This window comes from Mytilus edulis, chromosome 2 (genome assembly GCF_963676685.1).
Source record: "Mytilus edulis chromosome 2, xbMytEdul2.2, whole genome shotgun sequence".
NCBI lineage: Eukaryota > Metazoa > Mollusca > Bivalvia > Mytilida > Mytilidae > Mytilus > Mytilus edulis.
This window is the reverse complement of record NC_092345.1, coordinates 103,142,379-103,169,029: the sequence shown is the minus strand read 5'-3', so window position 1 is coordinate 103,169,029 and position 26,651 is coordinate 103,142,379. Positions and strand designations below refer to the sequence as shown.

The following is a 26,651-nucleotide window of genomic DNA, read 5'->3' as shown; positions in this document are numbered from 1 at the left end:
GGTTGAAACGTCCACCAGCAGTGGCATCGACCCAGTGGTTTTTGAACATGATGAACTTAAATAATAGTTACCTTTTAAAGTGCTTTCTATACAAATATCCATATTCGTTTAAAATTTAATTATACAATTCAATATCATTCCAAATTAAATAGATAGGCTTATTTCTTTTAAATATTGCTTAGTTCACACTTAAGAATCCGAGGTTGTATGACAACATATTCAAAAATCTGTGACGTGACCTGTGCTATGCCGCTTTAACTGAATGTTTGATTTTCTGATATAAATACCTAACGTTAGAAAAATTATTTACCTGAAGTGAACTGTTGGTGAATGCGGAACTATTAGCTGATTCCACTTTGATCCTTCATATGTTTGTTGGAAATTAGTTCTGGTATTAAAGTACATTTGTGTGTCGTATATCAAGTTTTTTGTATTCTGATACAGATCGTAGGCATACACATGTCCACTGTAGTAGGACTGTAATAAACAATGATGAATCTTGATATTTATCATATATATTCACATTTCTCTAAAGGATTTAATCAAATCAGCTCGCATACTATTGATGGATATTATCCCGTCTCAAATGCACTTATAGGTGACATAAATATTAACAACTATTTAGGTAAAGAGTAAACCAAACAGATTATGTCTGTAAAAAGGTACCCAGCTGCTTCAGGGAATATCTATATGTTATGTCTTTTTGATCATATTTAAATGCCCTTAATTTGACGTCCAAAGTCTAACGATTCTAAAAATTTAGCGCACTTACTTTTCTCTAAACTAATATATAGATATATGAGGATGAATTATGAGTGCCAATGAGAGCTGTCCATCAAAGTCAAAATTTGTACAAAAGTCAACCATTATAGGTCAAGGTACGACAACACAGATCACTGGCTCACACATAACTGAAAGCTATAAAGAGCCCAAAAATGACAAATTTAAACCATTCAAAGAGGAAACCCAACGGTCTAGGTGGAATACCACGAAATCATTGTATTATATAATAAAAGATGTGGTATGATTGCCAATGCCACAAAAGACCAAAATGACACAGAAATTAAAAACTGTAGGTCAACGTACGGCCCTCAACAATGAGCAAAATCCATACCGCATAGTCAGATATTAGTACGTTACATCCGATTGCATACGAAAAAGGATCGAATAAAATATTCACTTGAATTTGACAGTTGTCGGAAATTTATCTTATATTTCATTGCAGTAAAAAATATCTGTTACATGGACATATATCTTGGGTGTTTCGAAGCCTTTTTTTATTTAATGTTTCTATAGAAGTTGAAAACTTGAGATTGCATAGTTACTGAAGCTTGTACACAGGAAGTAAAAACGTGAAAGTTTGATTGGTTAACTACCTGCGATGATTATTTTCTTATATGCAATGAAACATTATGTGCTTTGTTTTCTGAAATACTGGACAGGAAACATTTTACTCCAGCGAAATTTTTCTCCATTTGAAACAAAGATAAATTTTGCACATTTTATGGAAAAGTGCAAATTTAACAAAGACTTAAAGGGAAAGAACAATGGTAGTATTACGCCTATAATCTATATAAAACTCTAAAGAGCCTGTGTCGCTCACCTGTATTTACTGATGCTTTGTAAATCATGTAAAATAAGGTTAAAATCATAATTTATAGTATAAGATATCATGAGATACGATAATGATATCTAAGATCATAGTAAAAAACAGTAAAATTTCCATAAAACTACTAGCTCAGGACACCAACCAAACAACGGGATGTCAGATTTGACTGAAAATTTCTGGGCAGATATATCTAAATCTGATGAACAGATTTGCCACCAGTCAGATTTGCTCTAAATGCTTTAAATATTTTAGAAAAAATAAACCAAAAACTGCATTTTACCCTATGTACCTTGTAAGCCATGTCTGCCATCTTGGTTCGCCGGCAGGGTCATTGGACTAATCTTTTAAACTAGATACTCTTATGATGATTGTGGGCAAGTTTGGTTACATTTTGTCTTAATAGTTTCAGAGGAGAAGATTTTTGTAAAAGATTACAAAAGATTACAAAAATTAAGAAAAATTGGTAAAAATGACTAGAAAGGGCAATTACTTCTGAAGGGGTCAACTGATAATTTTGGTCATTTGAATAAAACAAAAATGCATTGAAAATTGTATCAACAGATTCAGATAACACGAAATAACGACGAAATAACGATTTGTGAGATTATAACGACTTTTCCTACGTTAGGACTACTTTGTAAAACCCACTTCGTAAGACCATTCTGGGACATTTTTTAGTCATAAAACAGCTTTGTTAAGTTGGACCTTGGTATATGTGATAGTTTTAGCAATAAGAAACTGTCCGAGACACTGAAGTAAAAAGATCTTTTATTAATAGTTTACCTTTCGACATGTGATTTACGATACATTTTAAAACATTTGTATTTCATGTACAAGTGTATTATATTTTGTATCTAGATGTATGTATTCATATATGGATCTTAATTATGCGTTCAAGTTATAGACTGCGCTTGCAAGTTTCCAATAATTCTATGAAAACAATCATTTATAAAATTTAAATAAAAAACTCACCTTATTTGTCAAAAATTAAAACAATTAACAAAGTTAAAAATTTAAAAGTTCCATTTTCGTTGGTTTATAATAGAAAGGGTCGCATTTATATTTCATATGAAAAGTTATCAACGAAGAGTGTTGCACAGTTAAAAAAATGTGTGGCCTTGAGTTTTTCAATGAAAAAAAATCATGGAAGCCATAGATTTGTTATAAATTGAATAATGGCCTGTTCCGTGATATTTAAAATTTATTCTGAGGGTTACCCACAGCGAGGGATAAAATTAAGGCACATCACTGGCCAAGTCAGATAACCGCTAGCAAAAATGTGTTTAATATAGATTAGACCGTTGGTTTTCCCGTTTGATTGGTTTTACACTAGTAATTTTGGAGCCCTTTTATTATATACATTTTTTTCGTCAGCTATCGTCAAATCCTAAGTTGACATCTCATAATTAAGGAGCTGCCATGTAGACTTACTGAAATCAGTTAATGTGCAAATAATACACTATAGAATAGCAATTAAATCGACACCTACCTCGAAACTTCATTTTAATGCAATATTAATCCAATTTGGAGCATCAGCTTGAGCGTTTTCATTCGTATGAAGTCTTGTTTTAAAATGAAGTTAACGCAACAAAAACATTAATCGACTGTCGCGGATTTGTATTTTATCTTTATGTTGTACATTAGTCTGAAATTAGATTCATTATTTTTCTTAGTTATGTATTAAAACGAGTATAAAAACCAGCATATCTTATGCACCAAGGTTACGATACATGTGGATTTTCGTGGGAGGTATATTGTAATAGCTATTATAATGCACATTACTGAGTCTTTGCTAGATATATATATTGAGAATTTTATCAAGGTGTTGTTTACATAGCGAAAGAAGCACGTAGTATTAGAATACAAATTAAAACATAACTTTGAATGTAATAAACTATGTACTTTTTGTCAACCCTATTGATGCCTTTAAATCTGCAAAACAATGAGAATTTCCAGAAATCGAAATAAATGAAGAAAATGATAAGGAATGTAATGATAAAAACTGGTAAAAAGATAAAGAATTTCGAATATGCCCCAACTTGGCCATTTTCATCACAAAATTGTTAAAGCAAAAAGCATAGAAGATTACAAAAACTTTAAAAAAAAGATGATCTTCATCAAAGGTAGAGACGCAAAACCAATTAAAAATATAATTGATTTATGACTATCGGACACTGGTATACTACAGTTGCCTTAATTGTGTTTATATATAGAAGTCGCAAGTAAGTAGAATTCAATATTTATTCTTAAAGGATTTGCATATTAGAGAATACTTTGATATGATCGATCTATAGGACTTCCGGTAGTTGTTCTTGACGTTGTTTATTTTTCGGCAGACAACGTTGACCGAACTCTTTTTGTAAACAAAATGGTGCCCATGATAACACAATCTAGTTCGACGTTTATAAAAAATATTTTTATTTTGCGTTAATCGTTAACTTGAAAAAGAAACACAAAACATGCATTTGAATTTGAATGATAATAAGAGTTTTTGTAGTTATTTTATTTTTATTAAATGCAAATTTCAAGTGGTACATATTTTTGCGTAAATCAAAAATATAGTCATGCGCCAGGCCAATTAAATGACACAAATATACTATTTACGAGGGATAGAAGTTACGAGAGTGGGAAAATTAATTCCTTAAATCCAATTTTAAATAGTTTTAAGAATTATACGCCTTTTTAAAGGAATTTATTTGTATATAAACTGGACCAACATTATGTAACGTGTTTTTTTTTCATTTATTACATCAGTGGGGTTTATTGTCATTGTATCAGATGACTTATTTTCACTAACCGTTATAAAGTAATTCATAACAAATTGAAAACAACACGTTTAATAATTTTTGCGTCTAAGCGCTTTTCTGGATTTACCTGCATCAGGAACGCTCAAAGCCAAACATTTGAAATCCGAAGATGTATAAGTACCGAAACCATTGAAGAGCTATATGTCAAAAATACCAAAAATTAATAGCCAAATTCATCTAAAGCCAACTTTTTTGATTGAGTTTAGCCTTCCAATTGATATTTTATAGTGTGTTGTTCTAAGTTGTGATGTTATACTATTGTTTCAGTAAAAGGAGACGGTTTGGTACCATAAAACGTTTAATCCCGCTGCAAATGTTTGCAACTGTCCTAATCCATGAATCTGTTGTACAGTAGTTGTCGTTTGTTTATGTAGTTCATACATTTTTCTCGTTTCTCGTTTTTATATAGATAAGACCGTTGGTTTTCCCGTTTGAATGGTTTTACATTACTAATTTATGGAACCGTTTATAGCTTGCTGTTTGGTGTTAGCCATGGCTCCGTGTTGAAGGCCGTACCTTGACCTATAATGGTTAACTTTTCTGAATTGTTACTTGGATGGAGAGTTGTCTCATTGGCACTCATACCACATCTTTTTATATCTATTTGCCTGAGGGAGTTGAAACCTTAATTTCTTAATAATTTTAAAATTTATAAACGGACAATTTTAGTAAAATTTGTTAAATCATGTCAGTACCGAAGTACTGACTACTGAGCTGATGATACCGTCGGAGACTGATAATTTAACATCCACCAAGTGATGTGAAAAATTTAAAACAAACGTTATCATCTCCTATTCGAATGCCGATTTGTAGATTGTCAATGCGCTCTGGCAAACCATTGATATAGGTCGCAAACATTGCCAGTGATAACAACCACCCTTGTTTCACACCACAGTCCACATCAAACCATGGAGTTTATCTTTTATTCACGCGGACAGTACATTTGACATTCTGGCGGACAGGAATTTTCCTTGAATATCTGCTCGTCGGAGTTTATACCACAGTAGGCTTCTAGGTTCTGAATTAAACGCCTTTTACCTATCTATAAAACTGAATGTAGACTGTTTTTATATTTTTCTGTTTAATATAACTGAATTAAGGCTATATATATATATATATGCTCTTCACAGCTGCGTTTTTGACGAAAGCCATTTTGTTCCCCACACAGAATATCGTTGTACTCTAACTGCTTACATAAACGTGAATTCAAGACACTACAGTAGATTTTGCTCAGTATGAATGTAATCGGTTGTTCCCAGTTTTAATATGGGGTTTACAATCCCAGATATCCAATGTTCAGGTCCTTTACCCATTCAAAACAACCATTGCATATAACACACAGTAAGTTGATCGCACTTTCATACTTAAGCACTTCTGATGGAATATCATCATACCTGGCTTTTTGCGTAATTTCGTATGTTCAACGACTTTGGCAACGTTATCACGGGTTATATTATTGTTAAAATCATAAAAGATTAATACTGTTTTATTCAAAATCAAAAGTAACAGTAATATATGTTTACAACATCTTAACTGCAGGCTCAACAATACAAGAAATTATTAAACATACACTTGCATTTTCGGAATCCATCTATCGATTGTAGTTTCTTTTTACTTTACTCAGTGCGTTGTATTGCAAACTTGGAATGACATACACTGCTTACTCCAAGTATTCTATTAGGTTGAACCATTGAACGTTTAATCAACTTCGTGTTAATGTTCACTTGCAAGACTTTTGCACCAGAATTCATTACTTTTTTCTGTGACCAGGATTCCCTTAATCACGCTATGAGAGTTGCTGTTACAAGAATTTTTCGACTGATTTATCAATTGTTTATATATTCCGTTATTGTAACTCTTATTCAATGTTATGACTGTTGGTCTCATTTAATCTTCGTATTACCCTTTAATCATGACTTTACAAAATGGAACGCAAACATCATACACCAATCCTTAAAGGATATTCACATGCTGAAAAAACCTCATTCCAAATATTGATTCTACCGCGGTCAGTCGAAATTACCCATCTAAATTTAGCATTTTTTTTATAATTGTGTAAAAGGTGACAATGAAACCACATTATTAAATTTAAAAAATGCACTTGGATATCCACAAATATACCCATGCAATGCCAGAAAATGACAAACCAGATCTAGATTATCTTCTGATAATACTTTAAGCTCAACAGTTAACGAGAGAGCTTTACTCGCTTTCCTTTTCCTATGACATTATATGAAAACCCAAAGCCTCACTTAACTGATTACAGGAGAAAAAGCTAAAGTGTGGTATACATTACGTAGCAAACGGGACGGGAGTTTTTTTTTTAAATGAACACAGGAACATCTATACCTCTTCCAAAAACCTAAGAATTTCAAAAGTTTAATTTTTCAATATTTCTTAAAATGTCCTGTAAAATGTCAGTTGTTATCTAATAGTTCGTTTCTATGGTTGCATTGTCGTTTAGTTTTTTGTTTGCACTTTAGTATTTCTCTTGTTTCGTTGTTTTAGTTCTTATAGTTGATGTGTTTACCTCAGTTTTAGTTTGTTACCTGGATTTTTTTTCTCTCAATCGATTTATGTCTTTCGAACACCGGTATGCTACTGATGTTTTTATTTAGATAAACACAACCACTATATTAAATTTATACAATTTCAACCGCTCGAACCTTTCTAGAAACAATACGGAGATTCCCTTAATGTTATCGAACTGTCTTGGATTAAGCAATTTCAGGCAGCTTATTCCCCGCCTCTAAATGACAATACACTTAGACAAGGAAACATATCTACAACTTCTTCTATTGATATCATAAAAATATGAATAAAAGACAACGAAAAAATAGGTCATATGGCAAACGACCAATCGAAATCAACGAATTAAACATCGTATAAATTATACAGTTGGTAATCTACTTTCTGTATTTATAAAAAATTGTAGGCATCAATTATTATGTAAACTGGGTCAATAAATAATTAGTAAGTTACATGATATTTTCAAGGAGTGTGACATTATCTTTTTCGTCAGCATTCTCTATGAATATTCGCGTATACCAATGCCTGTTCCCGCATATCGACAAAATTGAGGATCATAAACGGCACTTTCTAAAAATTAGAAATATATTAGCAGAGGTATAGATTTTATCAACTTATCTAGTATATTCAATGACTTTATACCTCCCTATTTTTATAACACAGAACCTACTATTATTTCATACACATAGAGAAAAAAACCAGCAGAAGTTTAATTATAAATTATACGTCGGTTACATCAGAGGTCAATGTAGAAAATAATACTCCTTTAACTTGAAACTGTAAATCGGCGAAGTTTAACTATGTTCCCTATGCCCGTATTATTACGGGGAACCTCAATATCGTCCAGGACAGAGAGGATAAAAGAAATTTGGAAAAGGACGAAAATAATGTCCTCTATCTACAAAAGATTGGAAACAGTGTCGTCAGGTCACCAAAGATGCTCTTTCCTCGTTTTGTAAAAATTGGTGTAAACGGGAAAAATCTGATTCTTATTTAAATAAATGTATGAATGTAGATAATAAAATATCACATTTTGAAATTAATTCAGAAATAAATAAAAGAGTACATAATACGCCAGAATAAGAAATAAACTTCTAAAACTTTCACAAAGGTTTGTGTTTGTATAGGCCGACAAAGCAGCCAACAATGTGGTGATGGTATGGCATAAATACTACACGGACGTTCTTAAGAATGAAATTTTAAATTCATCTACATTCAAGTCCGTAAATTGCATTTGATTGATCAATTCAACAATACTAATCGTTATCTTGGAGATATTATTTCGTTAAATAATCAAGAATTTTATAAATATACTGCCGAAATTTACCCAAAGGAACTAACTTTAAATAAATCAAATTCATACGGTATTAACTATCCTTTCCTAGATTCAGATATTTTGACAAGGGAAACTCCACACTAAAATTTATGACAAAAGAGACAACTTTTCGTTACCTATTGTTAATTTCCCCTTTTAGATGGCGATGTTCCTTTGGCACCATCTAAATGTGTTTACTTTACACAAATAAACTCATTCTAAAACATTACCAATCCAACACTGTAATAAGATCATTGAATATTGACTTATAGGTATAATTATTGATTTTTTTATCAGTAAATTGAAAGCAAACTAAATATTATTGTTATATACATGTACATATACACATTCATGGATCAACAATCTGTTGAATTGCACAAGGTAATGTTTTTCTTTAACTGTTTATGACGTCTTTACACTAAGTCCATTGGATTTTGGATGTGTATCGATTGATAATTTAGTCTTAGATGCAGGATTTTTGTTATTAGTTGTAAGTAGCTTTGAACAAGCTGTCAGTAACTGCGAGTTCTCTCAGATCTGTACAAATTGTCTTTTTGTACTACAAATCTGTAGTACTGGAAATCTACTTTTAATATTCAGTGCTATTTTGTTACTTTGAAATATTGTAATATTTAGGTACTACAGATTTTTGGTTGCTACCGTTACATTTTCAGCATTTTAAAAGTTTTTCTATTTCAAATCTCTTAAAGTTAGGATTTTGAAACATGGAATATTGTATAATTTCTTTACCAAAATATTTAGTACAAATCAAGTACTGTAAAATACAAGTACCTAAATATTACAATTATTTTAAAGTATAGAAATAGTACCAAATATTAAAAGTAAATTTCCAGTACTACATATTTTTAGTACAGAAATAGTACCTATGCAAAAGTAGCTGTGTATACAAGTACCTGGCTACGTCCACCTTGTGTAGTATTTCTATTTGTATCCATCTGATGAGATAAGCCTTTTTCAACTCATTTTTATAGTTCGTTCTTATGTTGTAATGTTGTATCACCGTCCCAGGTTAGGGTGAGGGTTGGGATCTCACTAACATGATTAAACTAGCCAAATTATGTATGTAAGTGCCTGTCCAAATTCAGGAGCCTGTTGATGCACTACATATTTGTTTTTCGCTCTTTTTTTTAGACATAAATGAGGCCGTTACTCACACCTTAACGGATAGCGCGAGCGGACGCCAAACGGATAACTTTTTTCAATCAGTTCATGTTCGTTAGACGTCCGTTCTTATCCGTTTTACATCCGTCCATTTCCGTTTCATGTCCGTTCAGCATCCGTTTTATCCGTCGACGTCTGATCTGTCCGGCGGAAAGATTTGAGCATGTTCAAAACTTTAAACGGAAGTTCAACGGATGAACTGTCCGTTGTACATTCGGTAGGCGTCCGTTTTGTACGGCAACTGAATTTTTTTTTTTCATCTGTTAGGCGTCTATTCATGCTATCCGGTAAGTTGTGATCATATCTTTAGTTTTCTCGTTTGAATTGTTTACCATTTGTCTTTCGGGGCCTTTTATAGCTGACTATGCGGTTAGGGTTTTGCTAATTGTTGAAGGCTGTACGGTGACCTATAGTTGCTAATTTCTGTGTCATGTAGTCTCTTGTGGAGAGTTGTCTCATTGGCAATTATACCACATTTTTTTTTTATATATATATACATGTGCATTGCTTAAAAAATATAATGAACTTTGTATGGAGAGTTGTCTCATTGGCACTCACACCACATCTTCCTATATCTATTGTTGTAGTGTCGATTCAATGCAGTTCTATGGCACATAACATAATGGAAAAAAAACAAAGATTTGTATTGATCCCTTAATATAATTTCCATTCGCCGAATACCAGTAGTCCGAGGAAGAATATTATGAGGACGAAGTCCCCTATTACAGTAGAAAATTCAATAAAAAAATTAAAAAAAAAAAATCGGGAAAATTTCCCGAATTTTTCATTGTACTAATGAACTGAAAATCGTTCAATTTTTTTTGTCGCGTTTTTAAATTTCCGGATCTGCGCAGAAGTCTACTTCCGTTTCCGGTCTTGTATACATGAGACTTTGAATAAAATGTATATTTATCAGTCTAAGAAAGGAACTAATACTAATTCATTTTAAAAAAAAATGTTTGTTATTATAAAAACGTTACCTGATTACAGCGTTTCTTTGCTTACATTGAATATGACGTCATAACTTAAATAACGTCACAACTAAAATCCCTAAAAACAGAACCAAAATCGGAAACGTTACGGTATTTCCGTTTCTCTTTTTAACATTGTTAATTAAAAAAAAATCATAGACTTCGTCCCCATTCACAGGTAATGCCTGCCTTATATTAACTATTAAGGTAGATAGGGTGTCTTCCTCCATTTTGGATTTTGAAATACCAGAAAACAAGGTCTAGATTTTTGATAAAATGTGCAAATTTTGAAATTAGTAGGTAATTCATGAGTAAGATTTTTCATTATAACATAGAATATGCCATGTTTTATCATATTTATGATTGTATTTTACCAAAAAAAACAAACTTTTGTTTGATTAATTTTTTACCAAATTTGCCAAATAAGGAGAGACAACTCAAATGCAAGGGCAGATAATTCAGATAGTGTTACTTTTACAATAGAATGTGTTAGGAATTTACCCATTTTATTATGTAGCAAGAAAACAAGTCCGGTGACCCCATTTTTTCTTCTTCTTGTCTGAAAGAATAATATTGGAGCTATCTTCTCATATTTTATCTCAAAATTCTATGGTGTAGTTTTAGTTTTATGACCGAAAATTGGGTTTTCGATGCACAATCTATCCAAAATTTGACAATATTGCACAACCTGTAGTGTGAAAATTAGTCCGGTGACCCATTCTTTTCATTAATGTTCTTAAACAAGCAGGATATAAACTACATTTTGGCAAATTATTAAGAAATTCTTTGGATTATAATTTAGACACCCCATCTACCTTAAATCATGAAGTACTTACTTTCAATCCTACCAATTGTAGAAAAACTGGATTCGTAGTATTTCCTATATTCTCACCAAATGTTTCCTTTCTAGTTGGACTTGGCGTCAATGTTAAACTTGTAGATCCATATAAACATGGTATTTGAAAGGACCTGATAAATATAACATTAATATATGTTCAATATTTTTAACGCTCAATGCATATAAAGTAACACATTTAATTTTGACAAACTTAATGTTTGAACAAATTTGATTTAAATTGGATAAATAGCAATACACAGGACCATACCCCATGTATGTGTTACTCATAGGTATAACGTATATATATCAAGAAATTAATAAGTCATAAGTTATGAATTTGGAAATTAATTTCTGTGTAATGATCTTTACCTTCACATTTGTTTCGGCAATATATATTTGTATTCGTGCACCACTTGTGAGACTTATGTATTAAACACTTTTTTATTATTTCAAATTACAAGCATGGTACGTCTTGCGGTAGATAGAGTTTCAGCCCATACGGATGGTGAGAATAAAGCACTGTGTCACCAACATATGTGGCTAAAACATAATCAGAAAAATCTTCTATTTTCTTCTCTTTTGGCATATCTTGAATTAAATATTCAGCAAAGCAGTTTTCTACTCTTTATGTACATATGATACTTTTTAAGCCAAAAATAAGAATAAATATTAATCATTAATATTTATGATAGATATGTGTACAGGTAAACTGGCTCAAATGAGTTCCGAATATTGGCGCAATTGATACATTTGGAAAACAAAATTTGGCGCAAATGATACCCCTGAAAAATAGTAATTGGCGCAAAAGGACTGCTGTCGTATTTTTGGTATAAGGACAGAAAACATTTTCGGTTAAAGTAAAAGATAAAAACAAAAAACAGCCAAAAACTTGACATACCATAAAATATCAAACAGAATTTAATCGTCAAGTTAGCAACATGAAAGCCGCGATATTGTTAATAACAACGTAAATAGCTAAACATTACCTTTTGTGTCAATCTATACAAAGAAATAACGACAGGATTCGAGTAACTTCAACTAAATGTATCCATGAAAATTAGATTTGTAACGGTCATTCAGTAGATATAAGAAGATGTGGTATGAGTGTCAATGAAACAACTCTCCATCCAAATTACAATTTATAAAAGTAAACCATTATATGTCAAAGTACGTTCTTCAACTAGAAGCAGTGATGTTGTTTATGTTTTGGGTACTAAAGAGGTTTAGTATTCGGGTTTTTTTCTACTGGTGTAGAGTATGGTTATTTATTCATTTAATATATATGTAATATATCATACAAGTAATTGTATAATTAATGCTATATAGAGACGTTCCGAGAACCTTGATTCCGAGCAGAGGTATATTGAGTGGCCCATAGACACTTCCAAAACTCGCCAATATATATAAGGGTTCACGCTAAAAATCATGTATCTAAGACTAAATTATCAATCAGTGCATGTCCAACACCCAATGTATTTTGTATAAAGGCGTCATTAACAACCAGAGAAAAACATGACATTATATGCATCGACAGAGTGTAGTTCCGTAGTACTGTATGTGTAAAACAACGATGTTTAGTACAGTTTTGATTAACGGATACTTACATCATTATTTATATCGATAAAACAATATTTAAATATATAGTTACTGTGTTGAATTGGTAACCTTCGAGAATAAGTTGATTGAAATGATTGATAAGTTTACCCGGATTGTAACTTAATTTTTGGGCTCTCAGATAGAGTTAGGATATTCCGTTTTAAGGAGGCTCGAGGGTATAAAAAATTTCAGAAAAAAATTAAACATTTGTTTTTCATTACAAATTTTATTTATTACCTTTTGTAGTTGTTACTTTATCATATGGTACAAAAGACATTCAAAACAATTAATTTGTGTTGGCTTCAGATGAATTTTAAAATGTAAACATCATTGAAAAAACTCCAAATTATCTCCCTTTGGTGGAAAAATGCCATTTTTTGGCTTTAAAATTGAAATATCTCTTTTAACTCATCGGTGACCTATATTTTTTAATATAATTTCGATATATGCTGTACTTAAACTAAATTATTGTAAAATTTGAGCGATTTCTGTAATAAATTTCTTTTTTTATTTCGATATTACATTTATTTTTCCTAATAGTTCAACAGAAAAAAAAACACTTTTACTAAGATGTATGCTTCTTTCGAAGGCAGATTGTGAGCGCAAATGAACGGTGACCCCATTTTTTTATTTTATTTTTCTATTAACTATAAGATAAAGTTCATTTATAGAAAAATATAGAGAAATCCTATATAAATGATTGTGAAAGCCAAATCTTTGTTTCTATAAAAGAATTTTGCAAAGGTTTTAGCAATTTGTGGTAACGAAAAATCCCTAAATAATTTACTAATAATACAAAGATTATGTTAATTGAAATTCAAAACGTTACTACAGACACGGGCATAGCGAGGAGTTGAGATATATATATAAACACCATAAGATGGTGCCAATAAAATACTATTGTCCAAAATGGAAAAAATAACAATAGGGAAAGAAAAAAACATCTTTTGTTTGAATTTTTTTGCATAGAGTTTGTGGTGTAAAACTGAAATATCTAATTATAGGAAAGCTCATTCATTTCTGCATTTTTTTGATTTCTTAAAAGTACTATTTTTTTTTGGGGTAAGTTTTGGCAGTATATTTGAAGAGTTCTTGATTATCTAATGAAAATTTCATCAAGGTATCGGTGAGGGTTATTGAATTCATCGATTAAATGAAAATTAGACGGGTTTTTACTGAGTTTTGCAAACTGGCGGCCAAGAAAAAGACAGTAGGGAAGAAATTGGCGACAAAACAAGAATTAATCCATCAATAAGAAGAAATCGTGTGTCATAGCAAATATATTTGTGCGTTTTCTAAAAATATAATGAAAAAGAAAGTAATAACATACCCATAACATAGTGTCAAAACAATATGACACGGTTTTTGACATTCACGGTTGACTTTTTTTGCACCTTGACAACACCTACCATTAGCCAGTTTGTTGTCTGTTGTGAGATCAGATAAATGTATGTCCAGTATTGTGTTGCTACCACCATAAACCTAAACAAAGGAAAAGTAAATATAGTTTAATACATTTACGTTAAGGAAACACCTTGACGGAAATTGTATACATAATACGATTGGGATTCTCTCTAAAGTAGGAGACAAAACAAAAATCTCTTCTGTGATCACTTGTCGGGCAACTCTTTGTCTTCCTGCTCTTTCAAAAACTGACGCTATTAAATCATATCAATGTTGATGTCCTATTACAGGGTTGATCAGATTTAAATATTGATGAAAACACAGATATATTAACATATGCTCAGTAAAAGAGGGACATTCAAACTCATAAATCGAAAATAAACTGACAACTCCATGGCTAAAAATGAAAAAGACAAACAGACAAACAATAGTACACTTGACACAACATAGAAAACTAAAGAATAAGCAACACGAACCCCACCAAAAGGAAGGGATGACTCAGGCGCTCTTGAAGGGTAAGCAGATCCTGCTCCACATGTGGTACCTGTCGTGTTGCTCATGTTATTACAAGTCCGGTAAATTGTCTAATTCGGTAGGTCACATTCATGAAAGGGAAGGGGATTGTAGTTACGACGTGAGGAACATATCCAATATCATTTGTGAAACGTAATATATTCATATAATATTTGATTTAAAACAACTATTTAAAATTTGAAATTTGAGAAAAAAACGATAGGGGTATGACCACAGTGAAATGTCGACAAGTATTTGGTATTACTAAATTCAAATAAAAAAACATATATTTAAAAAAAATAATCAAGTTGTGTTTCATTATTTCTATTTATGCCATATGTTATAAAATAAAACTCATGAAAAGAACTGATTTTCTAATCAAATGGTAAACTGTATTGCAAGATGAGGGGCAATCAGTCATCAGAGTAGATTGTAAAAAAGAAGATGTGGTATGATTGCCAAGGAGACAACTCTCCACAAGAGACCAAAATGAAATAGTAATTAACAACTATAGGTCACCGTACGGCCTTCAACAATGAGCAAATCCCATACCGCATAGTCAGCTATAAAAGGCCCCGAAATGACAATTTTAAAACAATTCAAACAAGAAAACTAACGGCCTTATTTATATAAAAAAAAAATGATTCATGATATCTGTTATCCGAAATATTTAAAGACAATTACATTTAATGTTTCCTTTTTTTAAATATTGGTGTTGTTTTTTACATTTTTAGGTGTCTATATAATGTATTAATTGTGTACATCCCACCTTTTTTATCTTATTAATTTTGTATTTACATTGTGTCATAGATCAAATTTATTCGTTCAATGTTTGTCTTCTTGTTTTTCATTTAAGTTGGCACGACATGTTTCTATGAATTACCCTCTATTGGGTGGATTGAAGACAAAGTTTCGGATATCGAAATATATTAAACTTAATTTTTGAAACCAAAATAATTAATGATTCTTAAAAACAAAAACAAAAACAAATTCATCAATTTAAAAAAAGGCGGGAAAGAATATATAGAATTTTCCATGGAATAACCTAGCATGTTTATCTTTTGATAATAATCTAATACAATTAGTAGAAAAAGGCGCAAAAGAGTATAAAGCATTTTCGATGGTATAAACTAGCATGTTTATCTTTTGTCATAAAAACTCATAATATCTAATAAAATTAGTAGAATAGCTAACAAAGTCCTTATATTTAAACAAGGTAACATTCATTTGTAGGTGAAATTTGTTTTAACGTTAATTAAACTATAATTAAAATTGTGTGTGGGCCCTTTCTAATTGATTACTGTTAGATAACTCTGGTTAATTTTCCTAACATTCTATCATTATGGGGAGATACTATAATTCAATTTTCATTTTAATAGTCTTTGTCAAAAAAGTTAAATATGTCTTATGTAGGTTCAAATTATATTTTTTCCCTAAGCATTTGACATAAGTTTAAAGTTTCTGGAATAAAGTGGTGTCTATGATGTTCAGTTTTTGTGTGTTTGTGTATCATGTATGTTTCTGCTAGGGTGTGTGACACTTCTTTCGTATATTTGACTTTAGGAATCGAGAAGTCACTAATGCAGATTAATTTAGACAGCACGTCTGCTTCATTTGAGTTCTGACATTGTATACACCATATTAAAGCCACAAATGATTCTACAAGTAGCAGGATCCGTGCTGTTGGAGATTACATTATGCATACCACAACTTGAAATAGTGTATTCTTGGCAGCAGAATGAAACATGTGTAACAGTTATTTACCAGCATATTGTACCCCAATTTAATAGTAGACAAAAAACTTTTTTTAAATTATTACCAGAATACGGCTTCAAAAGAGAACCATTACGTGATATAAAGAAGATGATCATGTTTGATTTTAGAGTAATGTGTTTTATTACACTAAGAAACCAAATGATGATGAGGTTATATATAAACGATATTGCACACCCATGATGGTCTTGCTCGGTAAACTGAAAAAACAAATATGACCTACATCAACCAGTGACAACCACTATATTACAGACTTCCGACTTGACCAAGCATATAATGAATGTGGCATATTTTAACATTATGGTGAGCTTTAACAGTAACTACATTTGTACTCAAGACCATTAAGTTAACCTTTTCAGAACAGCTAAGTTTATAACTAAGATATGATTCAGATAACTAACTTCTGATAAAAGTTAGTTGCTATGATATCACTTGTTTATGAATATTCTACCAATTTGTCTTATATATGTAACAGGATCAAGGACATTATCTAGAGATTATTGGTGTGTAAACTGAGTCGATTAACTCACTTATTTATGAAAACTTAGTGACTCAGCGTTTATTACCTTAAAGAAACCTCGTTTTATACTTATATATTCCCTTTTCTTTGAACCTCAATAAGATTTATTTATTCATAATGTTTGTATATATATTTGTTTAAACTGGTCACTTTACTATCTCTGACCTTGTCAGTACACCATTGCGTATGGCTGGCTGCTGAATGTATTGACCGATATTGTTATATGCATTTTGACGAGTATATTAAGTTATAATATGTATCTGTTATCTAATCTATATAACAGAGGTTTACATATTTCATTATAATGTCAGCCCTTATTTGAATAAAGAAGTATATCCTATTCCCCCAAAATTAATTTAACACAACGGTAATTTTCAGAAAGTCTTACAATCTTAATATGTGAAAATAATACATATGAAATTAAACAAGTTTAAGAAAGGTATGATTTCAACAATGTTAACCTGTCTTTGTGTCACTGGTGGGTCTTGTGTGGACGAAGCGCGCGTCTGGCGTACTAAATTATAATCCTGGTACCTTTGATAACTATTTGTGGTGTTTGTGTTTTATATGATTATTTTCTCTGTAAAAGAGAGGCAAAAGTTACCAAAGGAATGTCCAGACTCACAACAACAAAAAACACGAAAAGCTGCAAAAAGCTAACAACACTCTATAAACTACAACATAGAAACTAAAATATGAGCAACAGGAACCCTAACAAAAACTGGATGATATCATATGGTCCGGAAGGGTAAGCATATCCTGCTCCACATGTTCCATCCAGCTTCTTGCTTATGTGGGAAGAATTAGGTGATTCAAAAAAAGGGGGACAAAAGATACCAAAGGGACAGTCAAACTCATAAATCTAAAACAAACTGACAACGCCATGGCTAAAAATGAAAAAGACAAACAGAAAAACAATAGTACACATGACACAACATAGAAAACTAAAGAATAAACAACACGAACCCCACCAAAAACTAGGAGTGATCTCAGGTGCTCCGAAAGGGTAAGCAGATCCTGCTCCACATGTGGCACCCGTCGTGTTGTTTATGTGTTTACAAATCCGGTAAATAGTCTAATTCGGTAGGTCACATTCATGAAAGGGAAGGGGATTGTAGTTACGACGTAAGGAACATATCCGATATCATTTGTGAAACGGTTATTACATAACGGTCAACCAACTCGTGATGGCGTCCGTAAAATTTACGAAGGGATGATTTCAACTTCACCATTTGGAACTCTTGGTTTAATAGCTTCCTTGTGAGCAGTAACCCTGTATCAAGAAAATCATGATAGGAAATGCAAGCACGGGAATATCGTATCAATTGAGAGATATATACCCCGTATGCAGGTGCTGCTGGAATGTTGCTACTTAGAAATGGAAAGTTCACAATTGGAAAGCTGAAATCATCTCTATTGTCGTAAAGTTTTGTTTTCAACCGACCCTCATTGTCAATTTCTAGATGTAAGTCAAGATATATGAAGCCGACTTAACTGTATCTGTAGTATCCTTTATCTCCAATTCGATGGGATAGATGCGTTCCACATAGTCACCAAATTTTGAATTGTTTAGTGAAAGAAAGTAATCTATATAGCGGAAATTAGAGTTAAAGGATATTGCTAACTTCTTATCTTTCTTTCTAAGAAGTTCCTGCATAAAGTCAGCCTCGTAGTAATAAAGAAACAAGTCGGCAAGTAGAGGGGCACAGTTTGTTCCCATTGGGATGCCGACAGTCTGTTGAAAAACACGTCCTCCGAACGTTACAAATATGTTGTCAATCAAGAAATCAAGCATCCTGATAATATCGGTTTCAGAGAATTTTTTGTTTGAATCAGAGTGATTCATTACAAAGTATGATTTATCCCTCCCTAAGACAAGATACTTGTATCTACGTTGGCCATTCTTTTTTATGAAGCAAAGTAATACCAACTCTTTCAATTTGTCTTTTAGTTTGGAATGTGGAATACTTGTGTAAAGAGTAGAAAAGTCAAATGTTTTAATACTGTTACAAGATGAAAGAGAGTTAGATTGTATGTACTCTAAAAGATCTTTGGAATTTTTAAGTATCCACATCTGATTCACGCCACCTCTAGAATAGGCATTTTCACAATAACTTTGAAGCCGGTCTTTGATTGCTGATAAAATAGATGTTAATAATTTAGAAAGAGGTTTCGTGGAGCACTTGGAAGACCCAGCAATATACCGTTGTTTGTAAGGACACTTATGTAGTTTAGGTATCCAATACAGTGATGGAAGATCCAGTTCTTCATCTTTGGTTGAAATACCAAAGGAACAAAGAACAGACCTATGATTATCCAGGATTTCCTCTTTGGTAAGTGTCGTGAGGGTATATGTTGAGTTTCCAAGTGAATTGTCTATACCTAATTCGTTTATCAAGCAATTAATGTAGTGACTTTTACAGACAAAAACGATGTTATTTGGGGCTTTGTCTGCAAGATGATTCAAAATATACCAAAAAGGACAGCTTGTTGTTCGGTATGAACCAAGGCTCGATGTTGAAGACCGTACTTTGACCTATAATGGTTTCCTTTATAAAGTGTGACTTGGATGGAGAATTGTCTCATTGGCACTCATACCACATCTTCTTAGATCTATCATAAGTCTGACGATGCCATGGCAAAAAAAAAAGAAAAACGAAAACAATGAAAAGATAGTTAACATTCTACAAAACACAATATATCGGAAACTAAAGACTGAACAACACGGACCCCACTAAAACTGTCGCTTCGGAAGGGTAAGAAGATCCTGCTCCACATATGGTTCCTGTCATGTTGCTCATATAAATACAAAACCGGTGATACATTTAATTACGTTAGTCACAATCAAGAAAACGTGGATGAACGTAATCTATGGTTTAAAAAAAAAAAAAAAATTTTTTTTAACTGTTATATTATTTTATTTGAATTTTACCTTTGTTAGAGATACATAAAGAACCGGTACCTTATCCCGGCCTCGTTAATGTTAGTATATAGCATTTCAGTGATAAGGTTAGTAATTGTTATCGCACCGCGGGTGAAATATCACGTTGTGATTGGTTTATCGCCGTCACGTGGTGACCCGCTATGGAACCGTAGGGGGTTCATGACTCGTGGTGACCCGCTATGAAACCATAGGGGGTTCATGACTCGTTAATGGTAACGTCATCTATAAATGTTGTTGTGTTTCGTAGTTTATTTTTCAAAATAACGCAGTAAAAAAAGTCAAGCGTGCGATAAATTCGTTATACGGTTAGCTACTGACCCTCAACGGACCATAGAGGGAGAATAAAATCCATCGGGGATTCGGCCTCCAGCTTCACCCCATATGAATTTTACTAACCCTCTATGGATCAGTAGGGGGTCAGTAGCGAACCGTATAACTTATATTCGTGCACAATATATAAAGTAATAATTTAATTTTGGATGCGTCTTCTGATTGGTTCATATACATAATTTTGTCATGTGACCGTCTTGTCGTCAACGTTTTTTCTGGTTTACCCCGGTTTAAAATGGAATTAAGAATTAAATTATAAGAAATGACTGTAATATTTTGCTGCCTTCACAGCTCCTTTTTCATAGGTACTATTTCTGTACTAAAAATATGTAGTACTGGAAATTTACTTTTAATATTCAGTACTATTTTGTTACTTTACAATTATTGTAATATTTAGGTAGCTGTATTTTACAGTACTTTATTTGTACTTGAAATGTGGGTACTACAGATTTTTGGTTACTATCGTTACATTTTCAGCATTTTGAAAGTTTTTCTATTTCAAATCCCTAAAATTATGATTTTAAACATGGAATATTATGATCACTTTTGGTATTATTTTTGTACCAAAATATTTAGTAAAAATGAAGTACTGTAAAATACAAGTACTTAAATATTACAATAATAATGAAGTAAAGAAGTAGTACTTAATAAAAAGTAAATTTCCAGTACTATATATTTTTAGTACAGAAATAGAACCTATGAAAAAGTAGCTGTGTATTCGAAATAACATAAAAAAAAATGTAGTGCCCACTTTAAATAACCCGCTACGCTGGTTATTCAGTGTGCAACACATTTTTGAAGTCCTATTGGTTTTTCATAATATCTATTCGTCTTTTGAAAAAATGTTTTTAAATGATACCATTTTTCCTTTTCTATCTTTAAATTTATATTCGGAGTCAATAGCAACTTTTGTTTTAATTGATTCTTCTTTAGCTAGCTCTTGTAACCACTGTTTGGTACTGCTATCATTCATTTAGAATATTCCGAAAACAAATTAGCATGGCAGGGTAGTTTATCTAAAATCATATTTTGATCAAATTTTCCTTTATTATCAGTTATGTCATCTACAAATAGAATATTACTGTTTATCCAGTTTTTGAAAATGAGACATTTACCGTTTAATTTGATATTTTTATTGCCCCATATAAGCTGCTGTCTAATTTGTTTATATGAAAGTTGATCTGATTCTTTTTCAGATTTTGAATTTATCCATGAAATGATTATTCTTAAGTAAAATTGTGGAATTATTTCTTTCAGTTTATTGACCAAATTAATATTCTTGACATTTAATATAAGGAATTCTTGTCCAAATTTATCAAAATAAAATTTTGGTTATAGTATATCATTTTATTCTGGTATCACCTAAGTTGAACAAAGGTATACAGAAAAACATATTAATTTACATTGCATCGCATTGTACATTTGTTGAGGAAGCATTAAATATGAGTTATATATTTTACAACGGTATGATCAGTATAGCCGACAGGTTAACATCAGAGAGAATCCAGTTTCTCATTTATAATTCTAATAAATTGGAACAATTTTCGAAGTTTACATTTATGTTTTGGTGCATAATAGCATTAAATTTTAAAACATTACAGTTCGTTAGATTTTTCTTGTCAACAAGTAGTGTTCTATCTCTCAGGAGACTGCTGCATTCCATTATATCGTTGTATTCGTCACCTATAGCAACTCTGTACAACGGACACTTTCTCTGTTCTCGGGGAATGTTTTGCCATCTACCATTTTCAATCGGCAGTTTATGGTTCATTGTCCTAAACCGCGACATTGTTATTACATCTTTGTCATCCAGTACGTTAAGACTTTCCAATTGGGTGATAGATCTTCGTTATCAATGAGGTTTTTTTTACCCAACAAATATTTTATCTATGTTTATCATTTTAAGCCCGCCAGCATGGTAATTTTTACTTATTATATCTCTTTTAACTCTTTCTGGTTTATTATTCCATATAAAACTATATATTTTTTTTTAATTGTGCTAGGTATTCTTTATCAATTTCGGTTACAGATACAACATAAGTGATATTCGGTACGATTAATGATTTAACAAGAGTTATCTTACCTTACATAATTAAATTTCTTTTATCCCAGTTTTTAATTATTTTTTCAGATTTTCCGTATTGCAAGTTTAATTTTTTACACTGACTTTTATTAAGTCCAAAGTATATTATCAAACATTTTATAGGTTCTTGTGTAAACTAAATGTTTTCAACCTTATCTTTGCAGGACTTTAAATTGCCGAGCCATATTCCTTCTGTTTTATTTCTTTATTTCGGTTAAGCTTTAGGCCTGAAAGTGGTCCAAAAATTTCTATAATATTCAAAGTTAATGACACTTCTTGTTTTGAATTTAAAACTAAAGATGTGTCGTCTGCAAGCTGGCTTAATTTTAAGGTACTATTATCTAGTTTACTTTGAAAACCTTTAAAAATTTTACTTTGTCTTAATCTACTAGCTAAAATTTTAACAGCAATAACGAAAATTATAGAACTCACGGGACACCCTTGACAGATCCCGCGCTCAATGCTGAAGGGTCTTGAAATCCAGCGCAACCCTTTATATCTGTGTATAAAGTATTTATCCACCTCAAGAGAGATGTCTGAAAGCCAAATTTCTTTATAGAACAATACATAAATTCCCATTCTAGCGAGTCAAATGCCTTTGTGAAGTCTAAAACTAGGATTACTCCATCTACATTGAATCTTTCCGTATAATCTATTATAATATCTTTGATTTGTCTAATATTAAATCCAATATATCTGTTTCTTACATAACTGTATGACTATGAATGATTTTATGCAATTGGTTTTAATTTAAGTCTTTGTGCAAGAGAATATGCTATAATTCTGGTATCTACATTTAATAAGATAATTGGTCTATAATTATCTAAATTTGGTGGATAATGTTTCTTGTAGATGAGGGTAATTAATCCTAGTTTTTGAGAATTTGTCAATTCTTTTTTTTCTCCATAGCAATGATTAAAGACATCTACAACAAAGTTTAGTGAGTTGGACCAGAAAGCTCTATAAAATTTAATTGAGAGACCATCGATACCTAGTGTTTTATTAAGTTTCATTTTAAAGACATATTTTGTACACCCTCTATTGTCAGGTTGTCGTCAATTTCATTGTTTCATGTGTAGTTAGTTTGTAATTTATTTTAGTTTTTTCAATATAATTTTCAATTTTTCTTAATTTAGGGTTAGTTGTCTTATAGAAATGGACATACTAGTTTCTCCCCGTTTCTAATAGTTTGCCTTAAATCTTCTTTTATTTCTTCTTTACTGTCCCTAATAGTAGTAATGTTTTTCCTCGTTGTCTTGATTTTTCTAATCCCAAAAAATATTTTGTATTTTTTTTTCGCCCTCTTCTATCCATTCTACTCGTGATCTTATTTGTGCCCCTTTTATTTTATCTGAATGTAGAATTTGTAGCGTTTCTTCTGTTTTATTTATTGAATCTATTATGTTTGGGAAATTATTATTTTTGCCATCCAGGTTGTTATCATGAATTTCATTCAACAGTTTAAGTTTTTATTCCAATTTTTCAATTTCATCTTTTATATGTTTAGCTTTTAATTTACAATGTTCTATAGTTTTCTCTCTTACTTCTATTTTAAAGAGATCCCACACAATTGCTAGGCTTTTTTTATTTCTTAATTTTTCATATTTATCTATTAAAGTGTTCATATCACCTCCTATGATAATTATACCAAGACTATATTTTTCAATGACATTTAAAGCTTTTTTAAAGAATTTTTTTCTATCAGGTCAAGAGTCGTTAATTGCTATGGTATATATGTTTAGTTAACTATTGTGTACATAAATTAGACTGTTAGTTTTCTGGTTTGATTGTTTTACTTATATAACTACTATGCGTTGTGGGCGTTGCTTATTGTTAAATGCTATACGGTGACATATAGTTAATAATTTCTGTGTGATTTGATCTGTTTGTAGAGAATGATGTAAATTTAATTCGCTGTCCTTTAACCTATCATTTTTTATTGGTCTGCACGAGGGGTGACATTCAAATATTGAATAGTGCGAATTATCTCTCTCGTATTAGCGATCCAAATCTCTTCTTAATGAGAAGTATAATGATATATATATGATATTCATACGACTTCATACATTAAACCGAATGTCTATCGTACTTTCCCGTCTTTGTCAAAACCTTAGCTATCGTAAACAATTGCATCTAAAGGAGTACATAAAAGAAGAAAAATATAGCATGTAATATAAGAATATGTTGCAAAAAAATATGCTTATATACATGTATGCATATTTATCAATTCTTAAATATCAGCCGTTTTTGGTAGTATAGGGAGGGGGTCGAGGACTCGGCATTCACGTTTACACAACATCTACTTTGATTTCACTCTGAAACAAAATAAATAGTTTCAGAACAGTAAAAAGACACATTCTTGATGTGTCTGTCTTAAGTCAAGATCTTGTTTCTAAGTATTCAACGGTTCATTTTTTTTATAAATTGTGTTATAAATTAAGTCATACAATTTTATCGTTTGAAATTAGTCACATTTGATGTCGGGGCCTTTTAAATCCGACAATATGGTATGGGCATTTTCTAATGTGTTATGGCCGAACGGCAATTATTGATTAAAATCGACGTCATTTCAACTTTGTTGGATAGTTTTCTCATGGGCAATCATACCACATCTTCGAAAAATACGAGAACAGATAAATAGACACACAACAATCGAACTAACGGCTGCATAGACGTAAAAACAAATACGCAACATTCGACGTCTTTTATTGCTGACTATGCTGTATGGGCTTTGTTCAATGTTGAAGGCCGTGCGTTGACCTATAGCTGGTAATCTATGTGTCATTTGTTCTCCTGTAGAGAGTTGTCTCATTGACAATCATACCACATCTTCTTATTTATATAAGTAACTGAAAAGTAAAATTTGTTCAATTCGACTTTCCATAAAACGCTTTTCACATGTCGTGTGTCGCAAACAGTATCTGGGCACTTCACTATATTAGTTTAATATGTGCATGTAAACAAAACATGTAATTTACTTACATTACTTAAAGACAAAGCGACTAATAGGCAAAGCCACAAACTTAGATCCGACATCATTATATGTGTCTACAATACAGACCGGTGTTAAGATAACATATAGATTGTTGACGTTTTTTTTTTATTGTAACGAAGACAGAAGTTATCATCTGATAAAGTATAAAGTCTATAATTGTGTTCATAATAAAGATAACTTTATTTACAATATCAAACGTTTAGGGAGAGGACGTCACTAATGTTATTATAACTTGTGTCTTATCCCTGTTGTTACTTTTGCAAATATGTTTAAATGTCATTAGAAACTGAGTTTTTGTTGTTGTGGAGCATAGTTTATGCAACCCTTGTATCATTTCTTTTTTATTTTATATAGCAATAAAACTTACCCACCAGATACATGCTCTCTCCTCTAGATATAAAAAAGAAGATGTGGTATGATTGCCAATGAGACAACTGTCCACAAGAGACCAAAATGAAACAGACATTAACAACTTTAAAGCCCTGTACAGATGCACACCAGTATAATTAGTCAGTTTCATTCTTGCAAAAATGGGATATTGATTAGGAACAAAGACAAACATTTAGTCTATAACTTTAGTTTATTCTGGCTACTCCTATATATTGAATTTTAAAGGTAAAATGGTAACATTTTATGTTGGAGTTTCCTAAAGGAGAAGGTCCGGTAAGGACTCATTTTGGCCTCAAATTTCAGTTTCATCTGAAGAAAGATTTTGACCACTTTTTAAACACTTAAGTGTCTATTTAACTTGATTCAATTAGTTTATGTGAAAGATTTTAACTGATTAAGTCATTAAAAACGATCCGATTGAAGCTCAAATATGAAAAATCTCTCAAATATGCCAAAAACGTCACTTTTCAGATTGTTTTTGTCAAGAATGAAAGTGGCCGCATCCGTGTTCATCCACAACCTTTATATATGTTATGTTTTATCATAAAATACAACTAACATTGCAATATTAAGGATGAACACGAATGCGGCCACTTTCGTTTTACACGGAAACCGTCTAAAATTTAACTAAAATGATAGAATTTTGAAGATTTCAGTAATTTAGCATGACTTAATGGTGCTACAACCCGATATATGTGCATTGTATTGTCAAAAACAGCCCATATTTATGTAGCAGAAGCATTCAACTGTCCAATAAATAACTAAAAGTTTACATTTTAACAATTTTGTAAAACTGTTATATTTTTGGGCCAAATTCAAACGAAAAAAACTTACGGCTCAATTCATGTACAA

The 26,651-nt window shown here is 31.6% G+C and overlaps 1 protein-coding gene across 1 annotated transcript; it reads right to left on the bottom strand.

Moving 5' to 3' along the window:
• Positions 1-306: 306 nt before the first annotated feature.
• LOC139511136 (uncharacterized) lies at positions 307-25,485 on the bottom strand. Its single transcript, XM_071297709.1, has 4 exons — positions 25,397-25,485; positions 14,178-14,329; positions 11,250-11,382; positions 307-477 (listed from the first exon to the last, which is right to left on the bottom strand). The coding sequence occupies exons 1-4, from the start codon at positions 25,451-25,453 to the stop codon at positions 307-309; spliced, it is 513 nt and encodes a 170-aa protein (XP_071153810.1). The 5' UTR covers positions 25,454-25,485.
• Positions 25,486-26,651: the final 1,166 nt, after the last annotated feature.